Here is a 21,403-nt window from a genome sequence, read left to right on the forward strand (position 1 = left end):
TTCTACCAAAGTGCTGTTGCAAGTGTTGATATATCTATGGATATGAAGCTAGTGATGTGTGAAGGCCCATACTAGGAGTCATATGCATCTTCCAATCCCTCCCTATTAGTTTTTTCACTTCAATCAGACTAAGTTGAATTTATTAAAAAAAAATTAAAAATCCCAATTATGTATTGAAACCATGAGTCAGACATACACATTAAAAAAAGAACTGAATTTGCTCTTCTTTAGATAAGGCACGTGAACTCAGATTCCAGAAATATTTGGTTCCTGTAAAAATAGCTTTTTATGGTTTCTTCTATTAATATCTTCTGTCTGGGTATTCAGATGGGTCTCTTTCACATCCTACCTGCACTGTGGAATAGTAAGGAAGTCCATATAGATAACATTCATTTTAAGGTCCCATTTAATTGTTGATGAATGGTATAACAGGTTTGTTTGAAAGAAAGTGTGTCACCATAATCAAAGTCTTAAATAAAGTCAATTTAAAGGACAGTTTTCCCATTGATTTTCGTTGGCTTTGTCTACAAGTCTAAAGACTTTCAGTCTGTAAATGTTTAATCTAGCATGTTACTGTGATAATAAACTTTCCTTTTCTTGATATAAAGTTTCTGTGTGTTAGGATTTTGAGAGTTGTTATGACTATAAGTGAAGCAGATCTTTAAGGAAGAGACCATATTTTTTTATAAAACTAGTTGACATGTGCTGAAAAGAAAATGAAACTTCTTGACCAAACAAGGCCTTTTTTGAGAGTCACCAGCCTTCAGCAAGTTACAGGTTAGAAACAGTTATTCAGAGTTTGATTTATTACATTATCTGGGTAGTCAAATTAAATGAATAGGGCTGTTAGTACCTGCTGAGCAGAGGAGGATGTTTAGAGGCAGAAGGTGATAACACTGATAGTCCCTATAGGAGAGCAAGTGAGACAGCTAATTATTGTCGTAGGAGTTAGCGGGGACTAAGGAAAATGGGGGAGAATGTAATTTGCTGTAAAGCAAGGCTTAAATGTCTTTTTTTAAGGTCTTATTCCAATTGCTAAGCTAAGGCCCTGGGAGCTGCTTGGTACTTGGCTGCCCAGCATAATCGAAAGCTCAAGCCCTTCACAGCCAAGAACCAGGAGTGTGCACAGTTTATACTAACCATTTGGGCTTGATGACTGGAATTTAAAGGAAGAAAATCTAATAAATAAAACTAATAAATAATTAAAAGCTGATAAGAAGTGCTTTCTTTGCACTTTTCTATTTTAAGGCATATGTAGCTCTGTTTTCATAATAATAAGAATAAAATCTTTTTGCTGCTGCATTTTGTTCCAAGTAATAAAATGTTATAAGCTGTAGATCAGTTTACCCTGAACTTGAACAAAAATTGGGCTTGAATTGTGCTAATTTGCCAGTTTGATCTGACACGTCTAACTTATTCACTTCTGACAAGATGAATTTCAAAGGCTGGCTTCATTCCTGCTTGTTATTCAAAGGAGAGAAAATATTAAGTGGTCTGCATTTTGTTTGCGTTTCCTCCTATGCTCTTTTTTTTTTTTTCCCTTTTCCTTTGTTTCTGAGGGAAATGATGTATGTTTTTCCCAAATTAGTTCTATAATTGCCTCCATCTTCTGCCAGAAACTATCAGTTATTTTACCGTATAATGAAACAATACTGCACAGTTATTATGGACATAAATTGGTAAAATCCTTTGTTCCACTTCTGTCCAGTAACATAATCAGTTTAAGAGTGTGAAGTAAAGAACATCCAGAAATGTCTAGGCAAGGATCTCCCCGGATTCTGTCACTGTCACAATGTTTCAGTTTTTTGGAAGCTTTTTTTTTTTTGTTAGGTGCTACTTTCCCCATGTAGGAACTTTAGCTTAATGTTTAATAACATAGTGTGATAAACAGTTAGACTTTTATTGACATACGTGATGCTTAGAGTGGGTGATGAGAGGGCATTCCTCTACCACAAGGTAGCTAACATATCACAAGGATATATTAGTTTCAATGAAACTTGAATCAGGAAAGCTTCCAGATTTCCATCATGAAATTTTGCTGAGAAGAGAAACCCACCTCAGTACAGTAACTTCTCTTAAAGTATGAGCCAAGTACTCTTGGGATGGACCAGTTGCTCATTCAGTGGACCAATCCTAACTTAGTAACTCCATGCATCTTGGTGCTCCTGCATCCCGAGGACAAGGATGAAGGCAGTTTGCAGCAGTATATCAGTAGGCTGGAGTTGGTATCTCAGTTTGATTTGCTTTTCATTCAGTGCTTAGCAATGTCTTGATTTGAAGACCGCTTGAAATCTATGTTCTGCTTGAAATGGTCAATTTAAAACTGGGGTTTAAAGGGATCTCCCCCATTCTTAAAATCTGGTTGCTCAGAATTGAATGATGACCTTTCATCTTATCCTTTTAAAACTGCATCAGAGGTCACCTTTTTCCTTGTTACTGTATTTGCAAATTTGTCTGCAACTTCGGTCACTTCAGAGTTAAAAACAGTCCTCCAGTTACGGAGCCAGAGATACTTTTTTCCAGTTTCCCTACAACTGTATCTCAGACAGACCTGGGATTTTAGTCCCTTTACCTGTCATATGAAATCTTCCTTAATAACCCTCTGCAGGAAACAAGATACTCTTTTTATTGGATAATATCCATAGAGTGATTAATGATGAAAGTAAGTGCCCATTCGATGCTCTAATCCACAAGTGGAATAAGAGCTCAGAAATACTCATTTGTTGCTCTTCCTGTTCAAGCTGTGATCTTGGCCTCTATCCTTTGGTAGGCTAAATGTTGGGGATTTCAGCTCAGCTGTCAATTTGAATAATTTCCCAGATATATACTACTTTTAATTAGTAATCTGTGAGAAGGATTTGTGAGAAACTTGTCATCAATTTCCCTGACTGTGGTTTCCTAGCAATTTTCTGTCTTCATTTGACAGTACATAATACTACATGAAGAAAAGCCAGAAAAGATGGAAACGGTTCATTAAAGTTACACAGGTTTTATTCAAGTCCCACGGAAGTCACTGGAAAGACTCCAGTCAGTTTTGGATGAGGCTTAAGGCTCAGAGGATCTTCTGTGTAATCCACTCTTATCCTCATCACTTAGCAACTGTATTCTTCCATTCTCTTTTTAACAGGAAAGGCTCTGATTCTTCCTTAAAATGCTGTAATATGCTGTCATCTGTTCATTTAATGTCTTGACCAAGAACCACCTTTGCAGCCATGCTCCACCTGCAGAAAACTCAGTACTTGCACTCCTGTCTTGAAAGAAGTATCACAGCAGCCAGTGAACAAATTGCAGTTATCTCCATTGCATTTCTAGGCTCAGATGGTTGCTTATGTAAGAACAACAGGTACTCTTTGGAAAGATTTCACTGCTTGTTAGAGGCGTCGTTAATCAGTCTGGATACAATGGACTTCATGGAATTTGTCAAATGCCACACGATAGCTGGAGTTTCAGCAGCTGTGTAGAGCTGTGTCTCTCTCTTATTTTCTCTAGGGATTAGACTCTTCTTATCCCATTTCCTAGCCAATGAGCTTTTACTTTTCAGTTAAACTGGGTTCAATTATAAAATCAAGTGTCTGCCAGAAGTCTTTCACGTACCCTGGAGAGTTCCAGAACTGCTGCCAATTAAAGCAGAAGGCTTCTGATCAGATCCGGGTTTAAGGGGAGCTGTTTACTTTTTTTAAACCTGCTGGAATAATTTGTTGGGAATAACATTCACGGCAAATTTAACAGTTTTTATAATGGGAACCCATCCCACTGCTGTGGATGAACACACTACAAACTAACTGTTGTGTATTTATTTTTAAATCTTCATGCCGTTGTTTCTAGGAAGGCAGACAGCATTGGTCAGTGTAAGGATGTCAGCAGCTATTGTTTGTGTGTATTAACTACGTCATCTGGTTTTAATCTGGAATCTGCTTCAAGAATGTTTTAAGTCCCATGGCATCAATTGGTTTACTTAACATTTTTTTTCCCAAATGTTGTGGATAGTTTTTAGTTCTGACTAAAATTACTTATCCCCCCCATACATCACGGAAATTTCAATTTCTGAATAAGATCAATAAAAATACTTTTTTAAAAGATCCCCCCAAAAGGCAAACACACCTCTTTTCTATGCCCCAAAAGTATCTTAGTTCCATGTAAAGAGAATATTGCAGGACTGCCTTTGTGCTTTTCCACCTGCTTGTAACAGGTGGGATCACGTCTGGTCTGCTTCAGTGGAGAAGCTACATCTCCTGAAGTCTCACCTGATCAAGTATGGGAAGAAAAGTATTAGTCCTGCCCCTATGTCCCAGCATTGGCCATGGGTTCAGTCATCACTCTTTGCTGATCTGTCCTGGTACAAGACTTCTGTGCAAATCCTTTAGGGCATGAATTACTCACCCGTGTGAACGACCAGAGTGTTGCTGAGCTTTTTAGGGGATTGCAGCAATACATAAGTTTAAGACTAGTTGCCCATGCTGAAAACTGCAAAAGCGGACAGAAATTTGGCATTATATTTGGGCCTATGCATGCATCACGTATACTTTACTATGGAGCTACTGCAAACAGCTGAAAGCATATTGACTATATGGGGTCTTTACTGGCTTGTTTTACAGTCATCTAAAAGTCTTTTGGGCATTGCAAACATATTTTTCATCTTACATTTACCTTCTCTGGCACAATTAAATCAGTGTAGGCATAGCTCCTTCTGCAAAGAGCTTTGAGACAAAAATCCTATCTGAATGTTGCAAATCCTCCCCTCTATAGACTTGCATTTTGTTACAGCCCCCCACTGCCAGTGAAGCAAATTAGATACTTCTGTGCAGACTCAGATAACATTTGAACTTTCCTGCAGGCTCTGGATGTGTAAGAGCTGTAAATGTCTCAGTACTTTGTGTGCAGTTACTTGAATGACTGTAAATGTCTAAAATTCCAAAGTAAATTTGTCATCAGCAATTTAAATGTCTAAACCTTTAAAAAGCTCTAAACATACTTATACCAGTGCAGCTGACTGTCTTTGTTTTGTGTAATTTGTCGTGAATTCAGTTGAAAATGGTGGTGGAAATACAGCAGCAACAGCAACAATAGCAAAAAATGCCTGTGGTATCTCTTACACAGGCAAAACCCAGCAGGTAGTAGAAAGTTTGAAAAGGTTGAGAGCAAATTTCAACTCTACTTCCCACCTGAGTAATGTTCAGGTGAGTTTGAATGAGCTGGATTATATCTGAAAAATCTAACAATATATTCCCATGGATACCTTTTCCCATTGCTAAATCTGATGTGTAGCATCCTGCACCTAACAGTGCAGGGAATATGTAAACAGCTTGATGCAGATAGATATCTACCAAGGGTTGTTTCATCCAGTGATAACTCAGCCTCTTTCTGACCCTTTATTTATTTTCCATTTTAAAATAAAGACTGGAAAGACATGTGAAAGTGACAGGGAACCGTTGCATTAGCTGTCTGAGATTTCAGAGAAGAATTCCCCAAGTGCCGTGCAACTTCCTACACGTACATCAAGTACTGTTCATCATAATTATCCTGTTAGAGAGAGGAACCAGCTCTGATGAGAAGCAGTGCCACGGAGAAAGCCTTTTACTCTGATGTTTTTATCAGATTTCAGTTGGTATTTTACAAAGCAGCCTAGTTCAAAGCAAGCTTATTGCAACAATCTCCTGAAGTGGCTTTGAAAAACGTGGCTCCTTAATTGGGTGCTGGCTTCATATATTGTTAAGGTTTTGTTACATCATTCAGTAACTTGGTTGGGTAATCAACAAGGACTGAACAAAATGGTGGAGTTGGTTCATCTACAAACTACAGTGATACGTGCTGGTACAGATTCTGCTGACAGCTTTGAGTAACTCTCCTGCTTTTCTGGGAAAATAGCACCATTGATTTCAGGGCTGGATGACTGAGGTAATCAACTAAGTTGGGCATTGAAATGGTGTTGAATTTCACCATACTGGCTGTGTGTGTAATGTTTTAATGATTCCTCAGAATGCCTCATGGGAACCATGCGTCCTAGAGCTCATCAGGAAATCTCCCTATTGCTTCATTCCACTATAAATGCCGTATTCAAGTGATTTTTTCTTTGAGTTTTCTTATGAATTTTGAAATAATTAAAAATAATTATTAATAGTTAATTAATAATTATTTTAAATTCTTTTTATTTTTAAGTGGATTTTTATTATTTGGAGTGGCACAGAGCTGTGTCACTCTGAGTAAAAGAAAGCATAACCAGTAGTGCTACTTCAAGTTATATATTGAATACTTGAAATAAACCCAGGAATCTTACCTCATGTTTCGCTCTATGTAGCAGATGAAAGCAGATGGAGCAGTTATTACTTTTAAGGTTACAAAGCATTGGTGTAAATGGGGAAAATGTATTGTTATTAATGACTACATTTTGGTTCATATCTAGAATTGAATTAATGTGGTTGTTGGGATCCTTGGGCATGGGAGGATGCTTTATTTTTTCACTTGCAGCTTGGCTTGTTGACACGCCTGTAGTCCCATCAGTGCAGAGCCAATACAGGACATTTATATTGCATCCTGGAGCACAAGAAGGTTCAAGTGGATTTGCTAGTGCTTCAGTGTTAGTTCCTGAAGTCAGCATTGATCCGAATGAGTTTGATTTTATTGACATAAAAATAAACTTGAGCTTGAAATGGGAGCTGCTGAGAAAAACAAAGCAGATGTGTCCGTGTGGAGATGGTCTGTGTGGGCTACCAAATGAGCCCTTCTGCACGTAGACACAGTCTTGATATGGGCTGTTTGAACATGTTTAGATCCTCCTAAGAATCATGGGGTTTGACTTTTGATTCCCCCCCCCCCAATTTGGTTTTAAAATAAAAATTTGAAGTCAGATATATTTTCTGGGAATGGACAGATACATTTCCTAATGAATTCTGTAGATCTTTGTCTGAATAACCTATGTCAACCTTATTTAACTATGGATGTTTTGGCATGACTGAAAGAAAATTGTCATTTTGATTGTTTGATTTTTGTTATTTGCAGGGGAATGTTACCTTTTCCTGCTCAGAACCACAAGTTGTTCCTATCACCTTTCTTAGTGCCAATCGAAGTTTCTTGCAACTACCTGGTACTCCTCAAATTGATGGTTTGTCAGTCAGCTTCCAGTTTCGAACATGGAATAAAGACGGCTTACTTATGTTCACTGAATTATCTGAAAATTCAGGACCTCTCTTGGTTTACCTTCATAGTGGGAGATTGACACTACTTATTCAGAAAGAGACAGAGAACCCAGTGGAAATCAGTGAAGGTACTTTAGTTTTATTTACTCTCATCTGTTGCCCTTTAAAATAGAAACATCCAACCCCACAGGATGAAAGGATGATGAAATAATCTTCCTTTCTCTTTTCAAATTTTCTCTTGTTTTCAAATGGTGGAACCACTCTCTGCAGCTCGAGGTACGTCCAACCATGGAAAGCTGCCACCCTGAGATCTCCAGACTCAATGTACCCAACAGTTAGCTAAGCTTCTGTTCTTAAACAGTCACACTGAATTTTCCTCCAACTAGTGATGTGAAGACCTTTTTTGGTTTTCGTGCTTAGATTGTGCTGAAGTCAGCTGGGAACCAGCTCAGCTGCTGCACCGTTCCCCAGCACAAGTTAAGGCAGCTTCAGAGCTGATTCTCTTCCTCTGGTGGTAGCTTTAAACTCTTCCTTTATGCTATGGTCAGAAGAAAGACTGACTGACTATGGGTTTCCTCTTCTCACACTCCCTCATTGGCTTCCTTAGACAGCTTGCAAGTTGCTCTGTGCGGCTGGTGGGACAGAAGAGGGTAAAATGGGCTTGCCTCTCTGACCTAAAATTCAGGGCAAATTGCTTGCAAACACCAGAACAGCTATGCATTGGCACCCAGGGACAACAGGGAAGCAATTTCAGAGTGCACAACAGAGGCAGGACCAGAGTGGCTCAGCTGCCACCACAGTTGTGACCTATATAAATCATGCTGGCACCACAAACAGAAATTCTTAGCCCAGGGCCTCTGCACACCCCTCGGTGCTATGCAGTCATGCTGGATGGGAGACTGGGAAATTAATTTTCTGTGTAGGCTGAACAGTTTCCAAAGGTGAATGTGTAATAGACTGATGGAACTCAGATGGAACTAAATAATAATAGTATTTTATAAAAGAACAACTGTTTAGAAATATGTGGTATTAAAGTATTCCCAGTACAAACTAAAAGGGGACAGATGTGTCTATTAAAAGAATCAGAGCTAAAAACTGACAGAGTTGTCAAAGCAGACCTGTTCCGTATGTATGTTTCATTCCCCTTTGTGATAGAAAATGAGACATCCCTGCATCTATCCTTATTCATGTGGATTGCTCTACAGCCTTAGCTTGCTGCAACTGAAAGATGAAAACTGAGTTTCCAGCCTTTATTGCCGTCCTAATTAAATTGTTGACAAAGCTGACATAATGTCAATATTTGGTTGGATGTATTTGTTTTTATGTAGTCCTGAAATCATGAACCTGAGCCCAGTGTTTGGTGCTATCCAAAATACTGCTGAACTGCCTACTTACACATAGAAAGTATGCAGAAATCGCAAGTGCCATGTTCTCCAGATGTCAGGTACTCACAATAAATTTGTTCTTGCTCAAGAATGGACCTATTTTTGCCCCAAATGGGACCTATTTTATTTAGACATATTTTCAAACTTCAGCCACATATTTTGCTTCAAAATGGACTTGTCCTGGTTGGAAAATCATCCATTTTTGCTGGGAAGCCAGCCTCTTATTCTATGGAAACTGTGCATGTATTAACAGTCATTGCTGTGGTAATTGGCTCATTTTCAAATTGATAATAAAATGGCTTTTCATACATGTAAAACCACAATTTTTTTTATTTTGCTTTGAACTGTTCTCACACCTTTTTATGCAACTGAGTGCTCATTTGTTTCTTCTGAAAACCACATTAACAAAAAGCATTCCATTAGAGAGGGGAGTAAGTAGTATTTTTCTGTGCCTGATCTCAGTAACTCCAGCCTGATGCTAGCATATTCTGAGCTGTAATTAGGTTACTTTTGATGTGTGCCACTGTATGTGAGCTCAGAAGCTTGCCCACTGATTTTCATGTCTGTCAGAATAGAGGATGTGGAATTTCTTTGTAGTAATCTGGTGCTATTTCAAGAGTCGTGAGATCCAACACAGGTATTTCCAAGTAAGGAAACAGGTTATTTCCCACTTTGCACAAGTGTCTAGAAGAGAAGGAGGCTACCCACTACCGTAATCTCTCATGTACTTTCATAAGTTTCTGGTCAGAGCAACAATTCCAGCTCTCGCAAGACCCATGTCAAAATCCAATATAGAAAGGCTTCAGTACATCCATCAATAAGACTGTGCGCTGAGTGCTGAAGGGTTTTAAGAAACACAAATCACACTGGTACCTACTGGAGTTTGTCAGATTTCATAATGGAGCCTGAGACAGCGTATGACCATCTCAGTGAATCTAATCATCCGCAGTCTCAGGCATGGGTTTAGTACCAGAAGCTCAAGAGAGCTGCATAATCCTGAGAGCTATAAGCATTTCCCAACAGACTGAAAATAAGACATAAACATCCACAAAATGGTAATAATGTGCTACCAGAAAGGCAAAGGGCCCTCCTAGCTTGCTCATTGTTTGCAATACCAGAAACAGTCTAGATTAAAATGTGACATGACTTACTTAAATGCTCTCAAAAGCTTTCTCTTTCTTGTGCCTTTTCTTCTGTGCCAGTTTGTTTCCAGTATCAGTGAGTCCTTTTCAGCTGTTCCTTCTCCCTGTCTTGGGGTCAGCTACACATTTGTGGTCACAAATTGGAAGCAAAAGGAGATTTGAGGAACACAATTGTCTTCTGCACCTCTTTTTTCACTCTTTGTACTTTTGCCAGGCACCAATCTCCACGATGGGCTTTGGCATTCTGTTAACATCAATGCCAGAAGACATCGCATCACCCTGACACTGGACAACAACGCTGCCAGTGCTAGCCATGCAACCACAGTTGCAAGGATTTACTCTGGAAACAGCTACTATTTCGGAGGTAGGTTGTTTCAGACAGATGCAGGACAGATTTTCATGATGTAGATCCTCAAGTGGTCACCATTGATGTCTCCACAGGCGCAGTGTTTGCAGCTAAAAGAAAATGTTATAATAACAGATCTCAACCCCCCTATCGAGTTGCAGCGTGTGCAGCACTGTGTGGGAAGATCGAAGGGTCTTGGTAAACCCTGACAGAGAGAGAATGAGCAGAACTGCTAACACAGCTGTAAAAACGGACTGCTGGTAGTGGTAGCCAATGAGTACCTGGCTGGCAAAACATGCAAAAGTTACACAGATGTGTTAGCCACAAGTGGCTTTTTTTCTCTTTAAAAGGCCTAAGGACTATTAGTATTGTAACATTCCCGTAGATGTCACTGTCCTTATCAGGCTCAGTGATGTTAGACTTCAGAACTTAATTGACTTATGGCTCAGATCTACAAAGGTATTTAGATACTGTGCTCTCATGGAAATGAATGCAGGTTTAGTTCGATTTTGAAAACAGAGAGAACAGTCTTGAAATATACTGCCTTCTGCTTTGTGGAGTGCAGGTATTAATTTAGATAAAATGAGTGTCATCAGCTGTCTTTTTATGTAATAGATTTCTGTGCAGTGTTTACTGCAATGAGGCTCTGATCTCAACAAATGCTCTGGATACACTACTAAGTGAGGATGCACAGGAGGCTTTGGACTTCAGAGATGGCCAAATAGTGATGGTTTTCTTGCTTGCTGTCCACAAGATTTCATCCTTTGCTGTTCACAGCAGAATTTAACTCTTAATGATTTTAAATTTTGCACAGCTCTTTTTTGGGGGGGTCAATTGCTTTTAACTGTGGGCTTCAACGAAGATGGTAAAAAAACCCACATTTTGATTTTGCTTAGAAAATATGAAAACCAGTGGCTGCACTCTCTTTTCTTTTTTCTTTTTTTCTTTTTTTTAAAGTTTTGGGTTTTTTTTTCCCTTACTGAAGGACTTATAACACAGAAGATTGTGTAGCACAAGGAATGAAAACACCTGGAATAATGAGCCTCTAAGTTCTTGCATCAGGAAATCCCAGCAGAAATAGATGAACATTCCAATATTCTCCTCTACCTCTTCTCTTTTTTCCCACAGGGTGCCCGGACAATTTCACTGATTCCCAATGTTTAAATTCCATTACTGCTTTTCAAGGCTGTATGAGGCTCATCTTTATTGATAACCAGCCCAAGGACCTCATTTTAGTTCAGCAAGGCTCCCTGGGGAATTTTAGTGATTTACACATTGATCTGTGTGGCATCAAAGACAGGTAATTATTGTTTCCTCTTTCTTGTATTTGCTCTTTTTTCTGGCCTAGTGGTTTATAAATACAGGTTGCATTAAGTGAAAATTCTAATCTGCCAACATTATGGATATTAGGCATAATAGAGCTACTAATAGAAAATATTACAGCAAAGATAGGAGGACTGGAGGGGAAATGGTTTCAATTACATGAAGCTCTCTTCGCATTGACTTGTAGGAAATAGAGTATGCAAATTCAATCAAATAACAGATTGATGAAAGGATTACATTTTATGCATAAACAACGTTTGATTGCTTTCAAGTTTTAGAAGAGAATGAAAGAAAAGGAAAAATTATTTGATTCATCAGAACATGTCATTCCCTCAATATATTATACTAGCTGGTTTTGCTTAAGTAGATCATTTACAATATTTTTTTTTGTTAGCCATTACAGCACAGCATGTTTATAATGAAGATATGGTAAACATCGTGCAACATATTGCCCATTCAATTGGACAATATAATGATGAAAAATCTGTATCTACCAAAGACACATTTCCGTTTAAATACTGATATGAATCTCTCCTAAGCTGAAACCTGATAGGAAACACAGCTGTTCTCATGAAAAGCAGGGAGGAAATAAGGAACTTCTTTTTTTTTCATGATTTCTCCTTTGCTTCCTAGTGTCTAAATATTTCTGAATTACTTCTGCAAATATGTACTATGCAGTTAGTATGTAGAATATAGTATATGATTTTTTTTTTTTTTAAATCTAACTAAGTTCTGAAAAATGAAAATGGAAGTGCTGGAAATTTCGTGTGCCTTAAATAGTTAAGAGTGTATTAAGGATATCTTGGAAATACATTAAGAGCTTAAGCATTTAATGTATTTTTTTTCAGACAGGTTGCTTACAGAGGTGAAGCTCAAGGCCAGTCTCTATTATTGCTTACTGTAGGCGGGAAGAGCCTGCTGGGGCTGCACTCTTTTGAAAAGTGTCACCAAGTCCAGTCCAGGCTGCAGTGTAAATCTATGGTACTACTGCAAGCGTCTTCTTCATCTTTAGTACCCTAAGAGTACAAGTATTAGCTTGTGATCATAAAATGCAATTATTTATGGCGAGGATCAAAACATAGTAAGAATGGTGGTTCTTTACATAATCATTGCTCTGAATATATCGCACATAAACAGAAGTTACATGTGATTTAATGAAGATTAAAGCACTTTCTTCCAGTGCAGTTCTCTGGACAGAATTTAATTTGTATGTCTGTACTGTAAGATCTAGGTAGACCTGTAGTATAAGATCTAGTAGGTATGATCACATAGTAGATATGATATAGCTAGATCCTGTAGTAGATATGATCTACCACAAACCAAGGTGGATTTAAGAAAAGGAAAAAATAGCATTTGATTTGCAGCTGGCAAAAGTAATTCTCTTATGGCTGGATTTGGTGTATCTGTGGAGATGCCCTGATGAGGAAGACTGCCAGGTTGGGTTGAAGTTCAGAAATTCTTCTTGTCACAGGTGGATGTAAGCCTTGGTGGCATCATGAAGATCGCAGCTTTCTTGTTGAGGGAAACACCCAGGGCTCTCTTCTTGTCTGGCAACTCCAGTAACTGTGCCGAAGCTGTTTTGCAGGGAAGAAAGATGGATTTTTTTTTTCCAAATTATATTACATATTGTACACATCTGGAACACAATTTTGGGACATGTTAAACTTACGGAATTTATTTCAGGAATTTACGAAAGTTGTTCAGAGATTCACAAGGTGAAGTACTGCTAGTGCAGTGCTAGAGTCAAAAGTAGTCATAGTAGCAGGGGCGATTAGAAAAATAAATGGAATTCAAAGAAAATAGATAAGGAAAAATATAGGCAAGAGGCAAATTCTTTGTGTTATTTTGACAACACAATTGATCCTAAGCGAGTGGATGAGCTGAGGAAAGAATGAACAAGAAAGTATTTGTGGAATGTGTTCCTCCTAACCTTTTCTAAAAATTTTAGGTTCTATAGGGCTGTGTTATGGCATAATCAGTTACAACAAACTAGATGGAAAGGTTTTGGAGAACAGGAGGTTTGAATTAAAATCTAAAGACTGCATTGCGGTATAGTTTGCATGGCGTAGCCTTGAGTATATTTTCAGATCTTTTTCAGATTGATTCATTGCACAAGGTGTCTGACACTTCCAGTCACGGTAATTGAACCAGTCACTATGGTTCTACTAGTGCTCTGTATCACAGCAGCTCAGGAGAATAGTAAAGTTGGGGTCTGGCTCCAGGCATGCGATATCCAGCTGCTCATTCTCTCTATACGAGGAGTGTTAAAACTCTGCAAATCACCTTCTCTGAGAAATGTGATCTCCCCTTTCTTAATTATAAGATTTATTGCTGTGTGCAGTGTAAAGCACGTGTTTTTGTAATTTTAACACATGTGGGAAATGTGTAGCTTAATTAACATGTAAATGGGATATTTGTCTTAGTTATCTAAGGAAAAAAAATTTAATTTGAAGAATATGCCTCTATTTAGAAAGCAGTTTGTTTGTTACAGGCTTGCAGGCCAAGCTCATTCAGACCTGGGCTCTGAAGGCAGTGGTTAGGGAGCTCACTGCAACTTGTGCCTGCTCTTAAAAAGAGAATTAATGACTTCATTTTGAAACATGATAAACTGGAACTGCTATTGATGCCTGCAGTATGTTTTTGGGAGAGAATGTAGTTGTGTAAGCATATTATACATACCCACACACCCACACCCACTCCCCTGTATAAAGTGATGAGCCTCTATTATTTAATTGGAGCCATCTGAGGGGCTAAGCCTTAATAGCTCATTATCTCTCACCTTTAGTATTTGAATTACATGTATGCTCAAATTAACTTGGCATGTATCCCTTCAGTCTCCCTGTATTTGTTATTTCCTTCCTTCAGTAACTGTTTCTCGGGAAATAAATGCCCTGTCACTTGCTAAGCTGTCAAAGAGTACACACAAAAAAAGGAGGATGTCTACAGGAATATACAGAGTTTTGCCTTATTTCCATTTGGTGGCTGGAGAGACAGTGCCAAGTAAAGATGCTTTTGGAGGCACAAGTGAACTTGACTCTATTGCTGACTCTGCTATGAGCATAAGGCTTTTTCTGGAGACCTCCAGAGGCTCTCGCAGCCTCAGCGATCCTGTGAGTGGGGGCACAGTAGCTGTTCTGGGCCTGACTGAGCAGACAGGGTAGGATGTATGTGCGAGAGCTCGGATTAGTAGGTAATGCACGGAAAACTCATATCATCTGTGCTTTCAGTAGGACATTAAGACATTGTACTATCTGGAGTTGAACATAGCAATATAGACTGTCTTGATAGAAGGAGCTCATTAGCACCGTTTCCTATTAAAAGACTACTGATTTCTAGCTCTCAGCTTCAGTATGAGCGTCAGTGATGTTCCTGCTGCTGCTTAGCAAGTCGTCTCCTATTTGTCATCTCCTTGTATGGTACCTACATTTTGTCCTTGGGTGACAGATCCTGTGCAACGAGAGTTGTCCCTAGTCTAGTCATATCAGATCTGTGTCTGTTCCGGAAGCAAAAGTAGTGCTGTATTGCCTTCTTTACCTTCTTCCGGACAAAGCTGTTCCTGCAAACTGTTTGAATGTCTTGCAAAACAGGAAAGTAATGTAGAAGAAAGCAAATTTTCTTGTAGCAATGCATCTGTATAACTCTTGGCATTATCCCCACTGCCTGCCTAATGTTAATCCAGCTCTTTTTTTTCTTTTGTTCATGGTATGTGTATTTGGTGTGTTTGTCCAAATACACAGATTGCTCAGTCTTTTCTGAGGATATTGCAAAGTGTGGTGCTTACACTGCTGCTGTTACCAAGTGTTAGAGGTCATAGCTGCCTGCAATAAATTTTCTCCCTTCCAATGAAAGGTAAATAAAAAATAAGACAATATGCCACTAAGCCTTAAAAGTCTGCTCCATATTTAAGTGGAAGTGGATTTTATTTTATCCCTCTTTGTTGCTGTATTTTCAGAATTGCTGCTTGGTTAGGAGTGCACATGCTCAACAGTTGTTTGCTTGACACTGAAATAGTAAGTCAGAAAATAGTTTCTTCCAACATGCTGGAATTTTCCTTCTGTGTCATGGTACAGAGCAGAAAGTAACAAGGCAGAGATGTCTGGAAGTGAAGGTGCCACGAAGTCCTTAAATTCAGAGACTTTTTGTTGTGGAGGAAAAGAGGTATCTCGGAGTATCTATGCAGTCTTTGCAGCAGTACGGGTGCTACATTGACTATCTCAGACCAAAAGCCATCTGGCATAGGCCCAAACTAATAAATGCAGACTCTCCTTGAATTTGTTTTCAGTTCAGAGTGATATAGAATAAGATCATGATAATAGGGACTGTGGGGCCCTCACTGCTGGTGTTTTGCACTCAAAGTGGTTTTTGGGAAGGCATAAGGTGACACATTATACCTAAAAGCTTCCAAGGGAAGACCTGAGCAGTAAGAAATTCTGATAAAAAAGTGTAATGCTTTCTATCTTTGGCCTTTCATCCATAGGGAGTACGTAATTGTCAAGGGATGGGGAGGTGACAAGCAGCATAAAAAATGCATTTGCTTCTTATAGATGCTATTAGTCAAAAGGGATTCACTCCCTTTTCATGAGATTCAGATCTCTTGAGCCGGTTAAAACACCCTTCTGGAAATGAGTTTAGGGGTGAAGTTACAGAAACTTCTCACTCAGCAGGGTGAGAAATCAGAGCTGCATATAGTGCAGTGGTCAGCTGGGAGCCCTGGCTGGCAAAGAACTCTTCTTTCAGTCTTTTTTTAACACTGATTGGAGGCACAAGGCTGCTGTCCCAAGGGATGCCAGTGCTTCCCTTCCCTGGCTAGCATGTGGCAGAAGAGAAGGTTGAATTTTCTGTGCCTTCTCAAACTGACAAACACCAAACTGATTCTTCAAGAGACTGTTAGAGAAGTATTGGTTTCTCTAGTGATAATAATTATTCTCTATCCTGAGGTTTATTCAGTGCTGTGATGGGCCATAAGCACAGATCAGTTGCTATTTTCTTCATGCAATGTTGTCTCTTGTTGGCTTAGAAGAAAAACATGTTTGCTGCCATTTCCCTGATCTAAGCAGGACCCCTAAACCATAGCATTGCTACCAAAACACCAAGCTCTTAGTATCTACAGACTTCATTTTGAAATTTGGGGTAACTGGCAACTCTGCAAATCTTGAAATACAAAACAGAGCTGGGCAAATGTGTCTGAGTGAGGAGTAGCAGGAAGATGAGCAAAGACTGTGAATTAAACACTAGCCAGGGTTGCTACTTGGTGTTTAGCTGTCCTGGGTTCATTAGCAGTCATGCTTCTAAATTTCTATTCTCTATAAACACACTCACAGCCCAGAATGTTCTTGAATGGCCCTGTCTATATGAAACAAAACAAAATAGGTCTAGAAAACATCCCCTGCAAAGAGAGATTGATTTAAGTTCTTGTTCTTTAACCAGAAGAGATTTCTGAGGTGGGGGCAGCATAATGGACTTCATATGCTAAAAGGCTGCTGCAGTGCAGAAGGAAATAAAAATAATACTTTCTTACCAGGATGTATAGAACAGCCATGGCATAGACTGCCTGAGGAGACTGTCGAGTTTGTGTCACTGAAAGGCTTTACAAATACATTAGATAAGCCTGTGAGAAATAACAAACATGGGTATAGGTGATCCTGCCTTGGGGTGTGAACATGGACTAGCGTGATCTGAGTTTCCTCCAATTCCATGCAATTCTTTTGCATTTGTTGAAACTTCCTCTCCAGCTGAAAGAGCCGTGTCTCATTCTTGCTTAAGGGGTTCTGAAATGGCAACACCACCACCGCTAAATAAATTAAAAAAAAGCAAACAACAACAACAAAAAAACCTGTGGAAAATACCTTTCAGGAATTACTCTCAGGATTTCTCATTTGGTAGATGTATCTCTCAGATGCTCTAAGGCAGTGCTGTGGCAGGAAGTAGAGGTCATGTAGCCTGTAGGTGTGGTTTAGTGCCTTTTTTTGTTTTAACCTGAGATGCATATATTAAGTTTGGAGTGTAAGGAAATGGAGGAGAAGGAATAACACTTTCTGTTCGTATGTCACTGCCTGGATTTGCTTTTTGCTTCTAAAAATGCATGATTCATTTTCACAACTGCAGGATGAATTCCTGTGTTTGCAGAATTTATTGCCCTGCTTTTTCTTGGGATTTCTTCTTTGCAGATTTCGTGATGTCTAGAATGATGGTTCAGGGGGGTGTATTTTTCTTTGATGAACAGTAACTTGATTCCATTTTACTTTGCTCTCTATTTTCATGAAATCTTGTGACTTCTTGGATTTGAGGTATCTATTCCACTTTCAAATGTGGTCAAAATTAGGATGAGAAATTCGTAATGTTTTAGGAGGAGGCAGGGACTGAGGCAGTGGATACCTATAGAAACATCTTCCACTTACTAAATCAAACTAACAACTGTGTGTTGATCCTTTCACAACCTCTATTTCAATTGATAAAACATGAAACACAAATCCAGTCAGATATATTCACTGACCTCAACCTTGTCTTGGCCAGCCCTTTCCAAGCAGTACATCCTCTCTGGGTCATTCAGAGGTGGTGCTGTGTGCAGCTCGGACTATAAGACTCTGTCATTCAGGCATCACACCTATTTCTAAAACTAAAACATTATCTTTTGTGCCACCAACTGTTCTCTATAAGAAGAGATTAAATAGTCTAAGACTCTTCAGCCTGGAGAAGAGATAGATAGGAAGGGTTTGTGATGAGGAGCAGCGTGAAAGAGCTGAATAATAAACAAGAATTTGCTGTTTCTCACAAATTCAGATCATACATAGCATCAAATTGGATGTTCTTAGATGCTGTAGAGGTCAGATATAAAGGAAAAAGCCAGTATGGTGTACATGACTCCATAAGGCACAGATTGCTGGAAGCTGGAAAAGTGTTCAGTGGGATGCTCTTAAACTTATTTCATCGATATCTTTTCTGTGACACTGTCAGAGTAAGAAAATTGGAGAAGAGGCACTTTTGATCTGGTGAGGTGACAATGGTAGGAAGCCTGAGCTCCTTATGGTTTTAAAAAACATCATTTTCATTGTGGGCAGCTTTTTTGTACATCTTGTTTTAAACCAAACTGTATTTTGTCATAGTTGTGCTAATCTCAAAATATATTGGAATCTGACTGTGAATTTTGCTAAGTACTAATACTTTCTGCCTTGTGTTTTCCTACATGGCAGTGGAATAGTGGTGGGGTGGATATATCTATGTATGGGCAAACAATGGAAGGCGAAGCCTGGGGGAAATTCAGGCAGCCTCTCATTTAATAATAAATGAAATGGGTAGGAAAACAAATATGTAGATGCTGAGATTTTGGCCATGCTGTTGAGAAGCTTTGGGATTTCCCGTTCAGCAATTGGCTGGAATGCCAGATTTTGCGACTAGAAATACTAGCTTCAGTCCCAAAGCAGAGTTGGTTGTTTGCTGTGTTTGGCATCCTGTTCAGAGAATAGATGCAGGAATGTGGGCTCAAGAGATATGGCAGCTCAAGAGTTGCCATGGATATTAGGAAAATGTGCCAGAAAATCATTAAACCTCAGTCCAGAAACACTGTGGATTTCCAGGCTTCCATCATACGGCACAGATGCTCCCTTTGGGCTGAGCAAGGCTGTCTGCTCCAACAGCAGATGGACCCCTTGGAATACAGCAGCAAGGGCTGTGGTGTTCCCAGCAGCCTGAAGGCATGGGCTGGTAAATCTTCCCATTTCTTTATGCACTGGGACAAACTGCTTTGCAGTGTGAGTCATAGAGAAGAAAATTCCATTTCCAGGAGTTCTTGCACTCCTTGTGTGTACAAAGAGGTAAGATCTGGTGTGGTTTCCCCTACCAGTTCTGCAAAGAGAAGTGCTTAGGAGGCATAGCAGTTGGGATAGCTTGCGCCAAGCAGCTGTCATAAGGGGAAAACAGGCCTCGTTTTCCTCTGACTTGACATCTCTTATGGAAAGTCTCCTTTGGTCCTCAAGATGGTGCTAGACAAACAGTTGTTTTCACCGGGCTTTTGAGGCGCATCCTTAGATGTGTGACATCCTTTTGAGACACATCCCTAATAATGGTGTTAGTTACATTAACACTTTTGAATTCCTCAGTCCGCATCACAAAGATGTGGTATTTAAGTTGGCCAGTAACAGAGAAAACGCTGCTAAGGAGTCTGATGTTTCATATGATTCTGCCTGCCAGGACTGAAATAGCTCGAAACCATTTACTTTTTGGTAGTAAAGTAAGGCAGATGCAGAAGCACAGTGTTGTAAACCCATTGTTATATTGTCATAAATTCTATACATCGTTTGTGCTTGAGTATATGAGACTAGATTGTTTTGGGATTGAAGAGGGCCATTTATGTGTTGAACCTGTCATTATTCATAAATGAACTATGAGGATAGTCACAGCCTGCATTCCTTTAGGCTCAGATTCACACGAATGCATAGATAAATGCATGCATCGCTCTCCCTGTCTACAACTGCAAGGCTACTTTAATCTGATTGCTGCAGTTCGTGTTGATTTTGCGCTGATGAAGCTTTGACTGGGTTGTCCTATTTTTACTTGGCTGGCACCCTGCCCTCGCTATAGCAAATGCTGACAATACTTGTCAAGGACAACACTGGGAGCTTCAGTTCCCTTAAGTGACCTGGGGGAGGGAGGAAAAGAAAAAAAGATTCTTGTTAAATCCACATTGCAGATGGATGGATGGCGCACCTTGCAGGAGATCCTGGGAATTCCAGAACGCAAACCCGATCTCAGTTATTTTCTTATGAAACCAGGCACTGTTTCATCTCTGTATCAGTGGGCAGACACACGCACAAACTGATATTGCTGTTCTTATTAAACCAAGATTCATGTGCATACTGCAGTTCCCCGAGCAAATACAAATGGAGAGACCATCATGTGGTATACATAATAACCACTGTGATGGGGTTGGTGTTAACAGCTTACCTCATTAGGGAGAAGCACTCGGAGTTGATTCATGAGTTTCCTTCTCTGTACTACTGGAGTTACAGAGCACAAATAGTCCCTTTTATCCTTACCCATGTCTTATCTGTGAAAATTCTTCATAACATTTTCTAAATAAATTAGCTTAAAGTGTTCTTTTTCTTGCTAAATAGAGCTGACCTTTTAAATCCTACTTTAGGCCTGTTTCCTTTGTAGATTCCATTACATTTTACTATCAATTTTTACTTGTAAGAAATAATAATAATTTTTACTTTTTCCTCCTTTTCTTTTAGTACTGAACTTAACATTGCTTCATGTGTGGTACTGTAAAAATGGGCCTTTGGGAAATTAATTACTATTGCAGGTGAAGGATGTTAGGATAAATCCAATGAAAGCACAGTCTCTTTTAGCATTTCCCAAATCTCCTCTACAGTTTAATGTATGCCCTGCAGCAGAAGCCGAACTTTATTCTTTTTTTTTTTTTCTTTTTCCCCGTGAAGTTGGCCATGCAAACGAGAAAATATCCTGCCTAATTATGCCCAGTGAGTTTTAATTTTATTTATTACAATCCCAGGCTGGGAATGAAAAAGCAAACACTTAATATTACATTCACCCCCACATAAATACCTGCAGTGCATTGCAGAAGGTATAGTAATTAAAAAAAAAACAAACCAACCACCCACAAATTGACATCTATTCTTTTCATTCTCTCTAGTGTTCCTGTTTTCAGTATTTAGTGTCTTCTCTACAGAAATGACAATTATTTTCTCTTTGTGGGAAAACCTCTTACTTTTTTCTCTTTTGGTTTTATAGCAATGAGTCAGGTGGTTTTAGGTCACACTCCTTGAATTTGGATGATGATGAGAGCTGGGGTGAGTTGAAGACATAACAGGGGATGTCATCTTTTTTTTTTTTTTTTACCCAAAAAACCCTGGGTTTTGATAAATCCCAAAGTAGATTTTAATACTGCTCACCTATATCTCCATCATCAGCCAAAACAAAGCATTTAAACTGCGCACCTTCAAATGCTGGAATACCTGAATCTTTTTCTAGAATTATTCTATTAAATGCTACATACAGGAAAGGTTGTCCTGCGTAGTTTACAAGGATCTGATGTTCCAGGTTATAGTTCTTCTG

General features: G+C 39.1%; 1 protein-coding gene across 2 annotated transcripts in view; it reads left to right on the top strand.

Moving 5' to 3' along the window:
* The window catches only part of CNTNAP5 (contactin associated protein family member 5), a 284,769-nt gene that overhangs the window by 140,229 nt on the left and 123,137 nt on the right, over positions 1-21,403 (top strand). For both annotated transcript variants that reach the window (XR_008450459.1, XM_054070363.1), the window contains exons 8-10: positions 6,997-7,261; positions 9,875-10,024; positions 11,135-11,306. Coding sequence is in view for 1 of the 2 variants with exons in the window: in XM_054070363.1 (XP_053926338.1) it covers positions 6,997-7,261; positions 9,875-10,024; positions 11,135-11,306 (587 nt within the window). In the remaining variant the exon portion in view is untranslated. The remainder of the gene's footprint in view (positions 1-6,996; positions 7,262-9,874; positions 10,025-11,134; positions 11,307-21,403) is intronic.

The sequence above is a fragment of the Cuculus canorus genome, chromosome 6 (genome assembly GCF_017976375.1).
Source record: "Cuculus canorus isolate bCucCan1 chromosome 6, bCucCan1.pri, whole genome shotgun sequence".
NCBI lineage: Eukaryota > Metazoa > Chordata > Aves > Cuculiformes > Cuculidae > Cuculus > Cuculus canorus.